The sequence below is a fragment of the Corythoichthys intestinalis genome, chromosome 14 (genome assembly GCF_030265065.1).
Source record: "Corythoichthys intestinalis isolate RoL2023-P3 chromosome 14, ASM3026506v1, whole genome shotgun sequence".
Taxonomy (NCBI): Eukaryota; Metazoa; Chordata; class Actinopteri; order Syngnathiformes; family Syngnathidae; genus Corythoichthys; species Corythoichthys intestinalis.
Window position 1 is genome coordinate 41,162,431 of NC_080408.1, and position 14,104 is coordinate 41,176,534.

General features: G+C 38.0%; 1 protein-coding gene and 1 long non-coding RNA gene across 3 annotated transcripts in view; one reads left to right on the plus strand and one right to left on the minus strand.

Moving 5' to 3' along the window:
• Positions 1–10,719, minus strand: LOC130930353 (uncharacterized). Its single transcript, XR_009067041.1, has 3 exons — positions 10,474–10,719; positions 4,492–4,574; positions 1–145 (listed from the first exon to the last, which is right to left on the minus strand). It is a non-coding gene; the product is annotated as an uncharacterized LOC130930353 (long non-coding RNA).
• LOC130930352 (GRAM domain-containing protein 2B-like) overlaps positions 4,527–14,104 on the plus strand; it is a 27,343-nt gene continuing 17,765 nt past the window's right edge. For both annotated transcript variants that reach the window (XM_057858251.1, XM_057858250.1), the window contains exons 1-3: positions 4,527–4,705; positions 7,878–8,018; positions 12,650–12,707. In XM_057858251.1, coding sequence (XP_057714234.1) covers positions 4,638–4,705; positions 7,878–8,018; positions 12,650–12,707 — 267 coding nt within the window. In that variant the 5' untranslated portion in view covers positions 4,527–4,637. The remainder of the gene's footprint in view (positions 4,706–7,877; positions 8,019–12,649; positions 12,708–14,104) is intronic.

The window sequence follows — 14,104 nt, forward strand, 5'->3', positions numbered from 1 at the left end:
CCGTCTGTCCCAGCCTCTCGGCCGCCGCTAGGTAGAACGCAATCAACACATGTAGTTTCGATATGGATAGATGTCCATCAACGTACAGTAGGTGTTGTTGTGAGGCACATCAAGATGTCTTCCCTTGCCTAACAGCGTTTTCCACCTGTAAACAAACAAACAAAAAACAGAGTAGCAGACTAGTAACAAGTAACAGAGTATTGAATATGTGCGCCATGCGTGTGCGTGAATGATAAGTCTCCTGCATCTACTGTATCTATATGTCTATACTCTGCACAGATGTTTCTATACACTATACCGGCTAATTGGTTATGGTCTTCCATGTATTTTTACGCCAATATCTTACACCCTGCTATTACTTGTATGTGTTGGACTGTTTCAGGGGTCTCTTTGCACAGCCTGCACCTGGGATTCTGCCTGTTTTGGTATATCTGGGCCTCAGGACGTGACTGAATATGGCCCCATTCTTAAGTCGGTATACATAGCCAGTCTTGTTCATTAATTGTCTTAGGAGGTTCAGGCATATGCGGAACAGCAGTTGGAATGGGGCATCTCCTTGGTTTATGCCACATTTGATTGAGACTTGCACAATTCCAACTGTCAATGATACCGATGACGATGACAATGACAATAAACATTTCATTCATTCATTCTTTGGCTCGAAGTTAGCCTCAAGGGTGTGTATATACAGTATATCCCTTTATTGACAAATGTATCACATTTGATACACCTAAAATTTCATGATTTTGTGATTAATTCAGAATTTTGACATTTCTTCTTGGGAAAAAAATGATGGATGCAAGTCAACACATGTATCTGCAGGTTCCATGAGAAAAAAAAAAAAAAACAGGATTTAGCAAGGGTTATAGATATTAGACCGCTTATTACACATATTCATTTTGACTTTTCTTTTTACAAATTTGAAAAAAAGGTTTCATTAGGACCTTCTTTTTCAAAATTTGGGATTCTCTGATAATTGCTTCATGTTGCAGGTATTTAAGGGATACATATAGAAAGTGTTCTTTTTGTCCTGCTTATATATACAGTATATATTGATTCACAAAACGGGGAGCATTTTTTTCTATTTTCATTTTGATGTTAAACGTGCGTGGAACCATTATCAAGATTAAACATGACAAAAACACAAACATTCCATGAATAAAACCATTTGACCTGGAAAAAAAAAACATTCCAAGCACTGATCTGCAATGTCAGGTGTCTACATGTCTGCATAGAGACAAGCATCAGCACTGAGATTGTCTATAAGAGTAAAGTTCAAATGATGTGATCTGTGATTGTTTTTTTTTCTTTTGGGTTTTTTTTTTTAAACTCTAACCACAAAGCTCCAAATAAAAATAGCACAGTGATGTTTCTTATTAAGAAATAGTTTAAACAATAGTTTGGTTGATTTTGGTATTTTGCATTACATAACAGTTCATGTTGTTTCAAAGGAACAGCTGAGCAGAGTTGAATACATAAGCTCATACTGTCATCATACAGTATTTTTAGAATAATTGTTATTTTATTAATAATTACATAATATTGTGTATCTGCATATTATTATTATTATTATTATTATTATTATTATTATTATTATTATTATTATACATTACTTTTATAACATTTCATTTAAACCTTTCTGGCACTATGATTATCTTCCGTCAAGTGGATGAGCATTTAATCGTTTCGCCTGTCACTGTATATGTTACTATAATAGATACATTGGTGAACAAAGAGGCCAGGGGCGTCTTAACAGATTCTGGGCCCTGGACACACCCAATGTCAATCAAATAGGTCCAGCTGCAGCCCACGGTACTCGCCTTCCACGCCCCTCCTTCCACACCCCTTTTTGGTGCCAACCTGACATAGAAAAGAGGTTAGGGTTAAGATAGTTGAAAGCAGTAGGTGCGGAAGGCGGATGACGGAGCTTGATCTGATTACTCTTCGAAAGCAAGGAGTGCAGAAGGCAATTACTGCAGGCCACAGCTGGAACCCTGTCATGCTAATAGGCCCATACCCATGCTTGTGCAAAATAAAAGGGGTGGGGTGGTTATTATTAATATTTAAAGCCATGGTCCAGCACACTTGTCTTTTTCTAAACCTGGTTAAATGTTGACCACGAAATTTAGCTGGCCTGGAATTGTCTTTAAATTTACAGTGGTTTGCAAGTTGCTAAGCCACATTCTTCATGTGAGCATACAAAGAGCAGCAGCATCTGTCTGGAATGGTTTTGATTAATTTTAACTTGACTTTGCCTAACAAGTCAACTCGGGTTACCTAGCAGGAACACCATTACCAATGTAGATATACATTTCCATTTCTTCACACAAATACTGTATGTACAGTATCTGTTTATTTTCACATCCTCACCCATAATCATATATGATCCCATAGTACTGTGTTTTGTCTATTTTGCAAAGTCCAGGGTGAGATACTGCTCCCAGCTCTGTTTTTTCCACTGTTTGTGTAGACAGCATATATAAACTGTTTGAAGTTCAAGGTCGAGAGACTTTTTTTCTTGGGAGCACCTCATTGTGTTCTGGGAGAGATGTCTCCTGGTCGACCAGCTTTAAATGACTCTTTCCTTAATAAATGTATACATCTTAGGTGATTATTACTTTCTTTTTGTCCCTGAATTGTGTGTCGTCATCTACTGATTGTTCAGAGAATAAAAGAATCTGTAGAAAGAAAAAAAAATATTTTTCTCCACCAGCTTGTCCCTTCATTCTCCCATTTTTCTTTCTCTCTTTTCTTTCAAAAGCCTGAACGATTTCTTTTTGAGCAGCATGATCTCAAGCCAGGCCATGCAGTCTGGGCTCACCGACGTTACACTTGTTGGCGGACTTTGTACCTCCAAAGTGACAGACAGAACAAGTTATTAATAATTTCGAAATCAATCATGACACTAATTAATTAGTGGTGTCAGTTTATTTAAAATAAAAAACATATATATACATATAGAAGGAATTTGACCTTCTAGCCAGACCGCCGGAATTGCGCCAGCCAAACCGACGGATCCGCGCTGGCGCAGATCCAACGAGCCGGGCCGGCGGGATACCGGCAATCCGGCCAGAAGGCCAAACTCCGCACATTCACCTTAGTCTTAACCCTTTGTACTGACTCCATTTTGAAAGGTTTAAAGAAGGCTCATCGAAAACAAATTGACTATTCAGGTCGACAGCGATCAAAACAGCAAGGCGAAACAGAAACACTCAGGCGAGGAGGCAAGCTCATTCCAAAGTCACCATATCAGAAATCAACAAAAGGTTCCTGAGAAGAAATGACAACACTTAGTGAAACATTCAGTCTTTTGAAGGTTCTCGCGGGGCAGGGCGTGGGCAGGAAGAAGGGTGTGTTTGGGATTATTATCTGTTTGTGGATTGGACAGGAGGATTTGTGAGTTACTGTTGTCCGGGCAACAAGAGTTGTGGATTTTGCCACCTCAGCGTCAAAGGGGCCCTTGGAGTCTTGACAGTCGTGCTATCAGTTGGATATCGGGCATTCTCCGGTGCTCCTTGTGTTGGGACAGAGCGTCCCACCATCTGTTCTGAACTGTCCGGGAGAACTGATTGCTGAGTTGGTGCGTTAATCTTGCTCATGACACACTCGTTGGGCTTCCGTGATAAGAACGAGTTATGTATCTTCTATGCCCCATATTCTGCTTGTTTTCCTTAAACTATGGTATAAATGCTATTTATTTTATATTGGTTGCATTAGAGTAATACAAACAGTCAAACAGTAAATACGAGAAAGGATACTATTCCCTGATTAATTATATTAAGTGTGTTAGAGTAATGTAAACAGTTAGATGGTGCCTACGACAAAAGGTACTATCTCCTTCAATATACACATATTTTATTTTTATTTTATTTTAATATCTTAGTTTTCAAAAATGAGTATTTTAATGGGCCTTGAACACAGGTTAGTCAGGTCTAATTTCCCTCACACCTCCACGCCCACGGTAACAGCAATATTTCAATTATATTTCAGTCACTCAATATCAAATTCTTAGAGACCAGCTCATAAGTGAAATTGGACATTTTCCAATGGCACACCTCATGGTCTGGTAAGGAATCATGGCCAGTTACCAAGTAAATTAGTTGTAATATCTGTTGTGTTATCTGAATGTTGAATTTTGGATGTCATGTATAAAATGCTACTTTCAATGACAAAGGTCTTTCTATGAGGAAGCGGGATTAAAAAAAATACATTCAAATGATAATTAGTTTGTTCCTCAACCATTCATGTAAAATGCAGTAGCATAGGCTCGTTTTTACAATTTGCTCATTTGATCAAGAGGTATGAATTAACGACTTTCTGATGTCTATCTGTGCTTGCCAAGCTGGTTACGCTCACATGGGTTTTGAATGGTAACCATTAGCAACCGTTACATCGGTACCACAAGTTATAATTGGTTGGCTTTTGAGTAGGCTCCACCTTCTCTCACAGATGATTGGCTGATCATTCTTGTGGGTTGAACTGTGAACTCACCTAGCAGTTTATCAGAATTCCATGCCTCCCTGTGCCTTGCAGATACGAAAGTCATGGACAGGTGTTTTGTTTTTGTACACGCTCTGAAATTTTAAAGAAACAAAAACAAATTTTAACAATTTGGGATTAATTGTCACAGTGTGTGAATGTCTGTTACCTGTTGTGTTTCCATAATGAGTTTCAAGAACAGGAAGTTCTCTTTGGACAGCTCTGTGTAAGTATTTTTATTTTTACGAGTTCCTTTCTCTTTTGTCTTGACGGTGCTGTCTTTGCAAACTGTCTCAAGTGAAAGAATCACTGTGAACGTACAAATTTTATTTAGGTGCCAATTTTTCACCCTGATATAAGCTATAATTAAGTCAAACTGTGTTTTCCAAAATTCACTGATGTTCAAACTGTGATTATATGGGCTTGCGCTCATATTGAATGTACTTTTAATTTATTTGGCCTGCTTTGTTTCATTTTGAACACTTGGGCATTTTAGGCTAATGTATTTTTAAATTGGTTATAAGGGTAGTTGCTAAACATATTTTAATGTCAAACCTAAACAGTTGATAAGTACTACAATGACACAGTACTCTATACCTGAAAGAGAAACTCACTTTGGAAGGAAGCCTCAGCAGTCACATTCCAGATAGAATCAGACAAATATTTCAAATGGTCATGAAATCACATTTTCCATCTGTGAGTCTGTGACTATTCAAAAAGTACTGGGGTAGCTGCTTGAGCAACATTTTTTTAATCTGTTGCTCATTCATGCAAATTAATAAGAATAAATGTTTTAACCTATTGGCTGTCATTGACGGTAATAGACGGCCAGTCCAGAAACGGAGAGCTTCAGTTTTCAATCTTACTATGATCTGTTTAACAAATATATTCTTACATTTATGAAAGGTTTCAATTGTAGTTAGTAAGTAGTCCCCGGGTTACAAGTAAATTCCGTTCCTGCGCTGGCGACGTAACCCGAAATTACGCGTAAGTCAGAATTTAAGTACCTCTAAATACCTCCTAAATCTCAAAATAACTATTCAAAAACATGCATTATACGTCATCGTGCCGTCCTCGCCAAGACGCTGGAGCTAAGTCCCAGCTAGACAGCGAGCTAAGCTCCAAAATGAAGATGACAGACGTCCACATGGTTTGCAGACTTTATTCAGTTGCTCATGACATCAACATTTGCAGAATGAAACTAAAATAGAAAATGAAATTTGATCCGTTTCATCGTCAATAACAACAATTAAAATTTGCGTTCATAACTAGCTACTGGTATAGCAATAACAATCCACACAAATGATTAGCATGTATCAGTAAGCGTCCGCACATCATCAAAAACAGTCACATAAACTCACCCCAAGTATTTGACTTTAATTGAAAACGCACAACAAACAGTACATAATATATACAGATGTTGCTTGTTTGGATGCTTCACTCTCTCACCCGGCTGCGGGACTTCTTCGTTGGAACAAATGCGCTCTTCCTCGTGTGTGCGCGTGTCCGTGGGCTCTTCTTCGCGTGCGCAAATACGTTCTTCGTTGTGTGTACATGCACTCTCACTCGCGTGTCATTAGTCCTACCTGCTCTACGCTTCCTTCACCAAGATGAAAATATGCATTACACAACAAAAGTCAACATTATAAAAAATAATAATAATAATGAAAAAACAATGAGACTACGGCGTTGTGAAGTCGAAATTGCGTAAGTTGGGTACGTCGTAACCCAGGGACTACCTGTACTGCCTAATATTTAACTTATTGTCTGGCACTGACATCACTGGATTTCGAGGCCATTTGGACTTCGAGAGGCTGGCTCAATGCTAGCCACGCCAGGTGAAATGAATAGGACATCTATCATTTTTAGTCAGTGGCAGTTTTAATGAATTTGAATGGTCCCTGAAGTGTCCCTGTTCCAATTTTAGCACAAAGCATAGTAATTGGCGAATCCTTCTTTTTTGAAGTAAGTAAGAATAAGATAATGTCGTTTCTAGAGTATGTTAAAGGTGCACAATGTATGATTGATGGCCAAAAATGATACTGCAACTGAATCAAGTGGTGCCTCGACATACGATAGCATCGACATACGATCCTTGGCCCCTGTTTCAGAGAAATCCTAGAACCGCCACTGTTTTCCATGGCAGGCAATGAGTTAACCATGATGACAGAGTGGATATGTTACAACAACATCTAACAACACATGATGGGATGAAAATGACAAAATACAGTAAAAGAGAGTAAGAGTAAATATTTGTTCGGCAGTTAGCTGTTTTAGCTGAAGTTGAAAAAAAGTCAAGTTAATTGTAATGTTTCTAAGAACATTAGCTGGTTCCTCCAGTTAAAAAAAAAAAAAAAAAAAAACTAGCTGGAACTATTACATAATAACTTCAGGTTTTTATTTCATGCTTTACAAGTGCTCAATGTGACCACCACCAGCGGCACGGGCAACATCAAGCCGATATGACTTTTAATTTGTTATAATTACTTATTTGTTAAAAAGACTTTTAATTCATATTTTAATTTTTATCAAATTATTAATTTTAATTAATTTGTGTAATTAATAATTAATTCAGTCCATTTCAATGGTGTTAAAATGAATAAATGCGTGATGATTTCGGCATGTTCTTTTTTAATCACCCTGTATAATGACAGGGTGGACAGAACTCATTCTGGAACACATACAAAAAGTTCAATGTGATAATGAAAGTGGTAATTATTTGTCTACTCAAGCAAAAAAAAAAAAAAAAAAAATGACAGTGAATGACTCCTTCACGCCAAAATTGTTCAATTGTGTTTTTGCTTTCAGAATGATAGATGTTAAATCCAGTTGAGAAAGTTGAATAAAATACATACTATAATAATTATAGTAAATGAGGAATAATCAAATAAAATAATAATTAAATACTGTACATACTGTATAATTTTATGTACGATGCAAATTCACGACAACAGGCTATGTCTATGGTATAAATTAAAAAAAAAAAAACATAGAGGCTGCATTGATTTGGAATGTCACTAATAGGCATCAAGGGTTTAAAATTAAAATCATTGTTTTAGTATTTTTAGCATGTGGAACATTCCAAAACCAGGGATTTAAAAAAAAAAAAAAAAATCATATTGTTTTTGACCAATAAGGATTATCGTAACTCATCGTAAATCATTGGCTGCTTGCGACTAGAAGGGTGGCAGCGAATGAACATCTATTCATTCACTGCCAACCCTCCAACTTCAAAATGGATTGGACGTCTACTAGTGATATACTAGTTCATCTACGAATAAAAAAGATCATTGCTTCATACTTGCCTGAAAAAAAATCTTCATCACAATCATGCCATATTTTATATTATTCAACTTTCCTGGATTTCACAATAACCTGACAAACGTTTTTATGGTCAGTTCTCAGGATGCCAATGGCTGCTTCAGTAGCCACCGAGGCTCTAACCACAGGCTCTTCAGGAGACACGCAGCAAGTCTTGAAGGTGGCGAAGCGGAAATGCAGGAACTAAATCACCACTTCAACGGCCACCTAACCAACAGGTCGACTCCCCTTTATTCACATCCAAGCATTACAATGATTTTAGACAGTGGTGTGCACAAATAGATGCCAGGTGGTGCTCAGGCACTGGCCCTTGCCCTATTAACAGACAAGTGCCCTTATCAAGGTTATTAAGCCACGATCATTCATAGACTTCATAATTGTATTGACTGGTCACACCCGTCAGCCACTGCACAATGCCTTCAAATAGGGGGCCGTCCTACAGTCCACTTCAGTTATTCGCAGTCAGTTGCAGTTAGTCAACACATTCAGCGAGCCAACGCCGGATTTTAGGTTGATTTTTCGTACCATGCATGCATTTTGAAATATTGTGAAACAAATCAATGGGAGAAATTAACCGCTACAGACTAGCATCATTCTTCGACATATTTACATAAAATAAATGCTAACTGCCCGGTTCTTTGCTCTTTTAACAAAGACTCGAGACTGTTTTACGTAAGAATTCAGGGATTTAAGCATTTAAGCAAAACCGATCATTCTCAGGCTTATCCTCAACCCATTTTTATTTTTTTATGACTGTTGTCAAGCCTGACCCTTCCCAAAAAGCCGCGTTCAAGGCAAGCTAGGCGCTAACGCACAGCTGCACCGTTACCGTAGCGGGCCGTCTCTCTCGCTCTTTGATGACGTAATTGCTGCATGAAGTCTATGGATCATTGTTGTTAGTAATGCATGTGTCCTCCCAAGCGCGGCAGCCAGAGTTACTGTGAGAGCACCCTCTGTCCTCCAAACGCACAAATCCACGCCCTCCTGTGAGGTGCGTACCGCCAGGCATTTGTCAAAGTGAACGCGCAGCGCGGACACGAACTTACAAAGGCGGCACATTAATTGCATCAAGAGCTGCACGTACAATAGCTGTCCTCCACGCCCCCGCTTGCAGCTCCTATGCAGAGGTAATCTCAGGTGTAATGTCGAGTGTATGTGTGTGCCCCATAAACCTCAGTTGTTTAACTATTTTTTATGTGAAGTAGCCTTTTTACCTGGGCAACTCTCTAAATTGGCTGACTGCCCAGTCCCACCTGTTAACCGAGCTAGGTTAGCCGCTCGCCATAAATCAATTAATAGATGTGGCGACCAGCACACAGCCACTGTCGGTAGGAAAAATAAATAAAGCCATATATTATAGCTCAATATTTAATCATGTGTTTGCATGTTTAATACTGTACTAGTAATGCTACTTCAGGAGAATGTTGGTGCTTAACAAAAACTAATAAGAATTAAACTAAACACACACAAAAAATATACTGTAATACCACCGGCTGAGGATGAGGATGGAGAAAAGTCAGGAATGGCTTCACTCACCTTAATGTGGCAACAATAAACAATAAAACAACAATACAGCGGGTTGCTGCGGAGTGCGACCGATATCACCAGTGTCTTAAATAGTGTTGCACCGATACCATTTTTTTGCCCCGATACCGATACCGATACCTGGCTGTGCAGTATCGGCCAATACCGATACCATACCGATACCACCCCGATTATATATATATATATATATATATATATATATATATATATATATATATATATATAATTTTCTTCTTAATTTTTTTTTTCCCAAAGAGCTACATAATTGGATGTGAAATCATTGCTATCAAGGCTTTGTCAGGCTGTTGCTTACCTTTGCAAAATAGGAAAAAGTACACTAAACCCTAGTAGACAATAGTTGAATAAACCTTCCGCTCTCAAAGGCCAAAATAGTGCTAAATTTGTGAAATTAATAAAACATGTATAATACTAGCCCAACAGTAAGAAAGTAAAAATAAATTCATAATAATAAACTCTGAATGAACTGAATAAACTTTTTTAAACCTCTCAAAGTCCAAACAGTGCAACTTTCATGAAATTATTGTCACATTCTGCTGCTGGTTAAATTGTGTTTTGTTGCTGGCGTGGGGGCGTGGCACTTGAATCCAATTCAGGCTCATCAACGCAGCATTTAAGCACGGGTGATCTCAGAGAAGGCTGCCGAGATATTTGCCTTGCTGATCGCTATTTGACATCTGGCACAATAATCTCGCTACATTTGCTTGTTATGCCCCTGCATTGGGTTTTTCTGTTAGTGTGCTGCTCTCGTTTGTAACCGCTGCCTATCGTCTTAGTTTGTCCGTCAACCTGCTGTCACGGACTCCTTTTGTTATTTCTACTGTCCCGCGATCGCGTGTTATTTTTTGTTTGCAATCATTAAACCCTTTTATGTATCCCCGATTGTTGTATGCTTCGAGGTTCAACCTTGTTTCCGCATTTGCGGACGCTAACAATTATAAGTAATAATAATTGACCACAGCATCCCGTCTCTCCTTTTTTTCGGGAGGTGGGAGTCCCTTATTTGTATTTCTGAAAGGTGGCAAAAATACTTTGGAAACACTTCCCAAATTACTGCGGCATTTCTTTCAGTAAAAGACAATAAAAGTAAAGTAGACGAAGTGAACTGACCAGAGATTGTTGCTCCGGTCCAGCGGCCTTTTTCCTCTGGATAGCAGTCCTGCTCTTGCAGGCTCAAACTCGTTGTGTTCGTTCACGTTTCGTCTTCAAATGTTTTATCAAGTTCGAGGTATTGAAACTGGCCGATTTGACTCCACATCTCCAAACTTTCAGGCCGCAAATCTTGCATGCAGCCATTGATTTTAATCGACGGGATTTCTACTTGGAAATATTTCCCGACCGCCACGGCGCCGCCATATTTCCTGGTTTGTTTTTCGTCCATATGAAAAAGCCCCCTTTTGTTTGGTCAGGAGTGGCTACTGGCCCGCTCTCATTGGTCTGGAGCAGGCCAATAGCGATAGCTGCTTGGTGTTCACGTGTCATCACACAACACAGAGACAGAGTGTAGTGAGCGCCAGGAGGAGAAAAAGGCTGTGGTGAAATGTTCTAATAATGGACCGGTAAATGGTATCGGCGCCGTCTTTGTTGGTACTCGCCGATACCGATACCACCATTTCGGGCCGGATCGGCGCCCCCTGCCGATACTAGTATCGGTATCGGTGCATCTTTAGTCTTAAAGGGGCTGCACATTACAGTATGCAATTTGAAACTCACCTAGAGGAAGTAAGACTAAGTAAGTGTGTAGTGTAGAAAGTAAATAATATTCTCCAAGAAAACCATAGGCTCCCTCATTTGAGTATGGGCACACAGATACACTGTTATGTCAACAAGGTTAAAACAGGTTTTAAGTATCATTTATTTGCTAAATGCCAAACATAAAATTACTTGTGTAGTGTGTGTGCCGTGTTGTAATGTCAGCAAGCAGACTTATTCATATTGTTGGTCATATTGTCGAGATAAACTAAAGTGAAATTATCGGGATCTTCAAAACATGGCAGCAAGGACATTGCTCATTTAAAGGGATCCACGGATAGAAAGACTTGTAGTTCTTAAAAGTATTAAATATTGAAAACCCCTCTTGATGTTTTCATTTCTATACAATTTGTAAATTTAGTTTAACTAGTAGGTCGCCGTGGTTGTCGATGTCGCAGGTTGGTGACGTCACATGGTTACGCTGCCAGGCTTCCAGAGTATGACTCTAGCGAATATACATGTCATATGTTCAACTTGTTCAATTTGAACCCGAGAGGAACATTAATGAGCATGACAGCACTGTCGATATTTGACAAAACGAGCAGCAAAAGCAAAATGAACAAGAAGGACGTGATGAGACGAGAGTAGGAAAAAAAACAGTGTTCTGCCAAAATGTGCTACACTGGCAAAACATCTACAAGAGGCGAATTTGACACCCAAAGTACTACCTTGCACTTTCAGCTTGCTTTGTTTAGATGCATACAGACAGAACATACTAAAGATGCCATAAGAAAATACTTTAATGTAGTACTGTAATATCAAATAAGGGTGGTTTAAATATGTTACGTGACTAATATGGTCAACAGATCAACAATCTGCTTTAACGCTACCACAAGAAAACACAATGCTTAAAAGTATGAGAGGGAAACACATGCAAAAAGTATTTTGAAGCAATGAAAAGGTAATAAAAGACTCAATAAAAACACAAATAGTAAGTACTCACCGCTTTTAACTGATGCGTTGGACGTCTTGCCACGTAGTAGAAATTACAGTAACCCGGTAGTGTTCGTTGAGTGACAGTGACAAACTACGTCATCACCCCCAGCCTCAATTGCGTGCATAAAACATGGCACCCTCCGTAGGTCAAAACATGTACTAAATATTATAGATTTTTAAATCAATGCCAATATTTTATGTGTTTCCAATAACATTTTAATAAAAGAGAACAATTGTGGCTGATTAGAGCCTATACGTAAGTCTTTAAGTCCGAGGCTCCCTTTAAACCCAGAATAATTCTCATTTGCACTGTTTGTATTTTATTTCGATTGTTACAATGTTTTATTGATCCTTGCTAGTTTGAAAGAGGTTTGTATTTATTTGAATGTATAAATTCTAATTATGTGATACATCTGCAATGTTTTTCTTTCTTTTATCAATTCACATTGTTCGAACAAGTCAAAAGGTGCCCTTTTTTCCCCCTCTGAGCACCTGCCCCCCCAAATTGTCTGTGCATGCCACTGATTTAAGTACTATGAGGATTATGTCTATTCTTATCATACTGTCTGACTCTGTCTTGGCATCTCTGTGTCCTCAGAGAGAAAATCGCAGCTGAGGAGAGCACTGATCGCCCAGATGGGCTCGTCAGCAAGAACGTACTTCCTCTTTGTTTTGGTCATATTTTGGCAGCTCTCTCAACACGCTTTATCCAAACTGGTTTTAATACAAACTCATGTGGCACTTTAATAGGCACACCTAAACGATCTATGTTGTAAAAACAAAACAACTGGAATTCACGGTAACATACTGACAGCAAAAAATGTGAAAAGCATAATGTTGAAACAGTATAGTGCGTTGGTACGAGAATAAAAAATAATAGAATATTACATTTTTAATCGGGGTGAAATCCACTTCTTCAGGCAAAACGTAAATTTGTCGTTTTAACCCAAAATATGGCACTCTGAGGTGGATTGAATGGCGCAAATCCCTCTATAATGAACAGATGAACTTATTAATACATTGCAAAACAAGTGTTTCGGTGAATTCAATTATATTATCTCATTATTGAATTTTTTTTCGTAATTTTATTTCATGAATAATATGAAAGCAATAATATAAAATGATATATTTCATCAAAGTATACATGTAGATATATAAAAATGTAAAGTATAATAAAATGAAGATATATGAAATAAAACACAAGTGTTATAAATTGTACCAAAAAATAAAATGGAAACTCCACGTAGGACCCAAGCTTGAACTCCTGATCTGAGAACTGTGAACGAATATGCTAACTACTCTTCCTCCGTGCCGCCCTTTTATTTTTAGTTATGGTATTTGAAAAAAAAAAAAAAAAAAGATGCTTAATTCATCTTTACAAGTCTGAAGTTGTCCAACTATTGTTTCTAATGAAGCTTAAATTTAAATTATATAGGGTAATAACTATGGATTGCTTGCGATTCCATTTTTATCGCTTCATGGCACTAGTATAAAATTTCATAAAATTATGGGATGAAAAAAAAATTAACGAAAAAGTTAACTACAAGTTAACCAAAAAACTGTACTTACCTGTGATTAAAAATTTTAAGTGTTTGACAGCACTAATAATTTTACGTATTATTATGAGGTTTAAGTCGTAATATTAAGGGGGAAATTGGAATATTGCAAGATTAAAGTCGTAATACTACGTAATAATACATAAAAATACGAGAAAATAGCTGAAATGTTACGTAATATTACGAAGGAAAAAATTGTAATGTTATATAATTTTACATATTACGGGATTCAAATTATAATGTTATGCAATTTTACACAATATTATGAGATTAAAATCGCATTATGAGTAACAGTATCGCTTTCTTGTCATGCTTGCCAGAGCGTGCAGTGAAGCAGAGCATGATCCGCCCACCAAGCCAATCATCGTGTATGCAACAGCATCACCAGCCCAAAATCAGACAACTCATGCTTTATTCAACCAAATTGTATTAACGCGCCCCTTCACATCCTCAGTAATGGTAACGGCGTTGCAAAGATGGGAAAAGTAATTAATTAG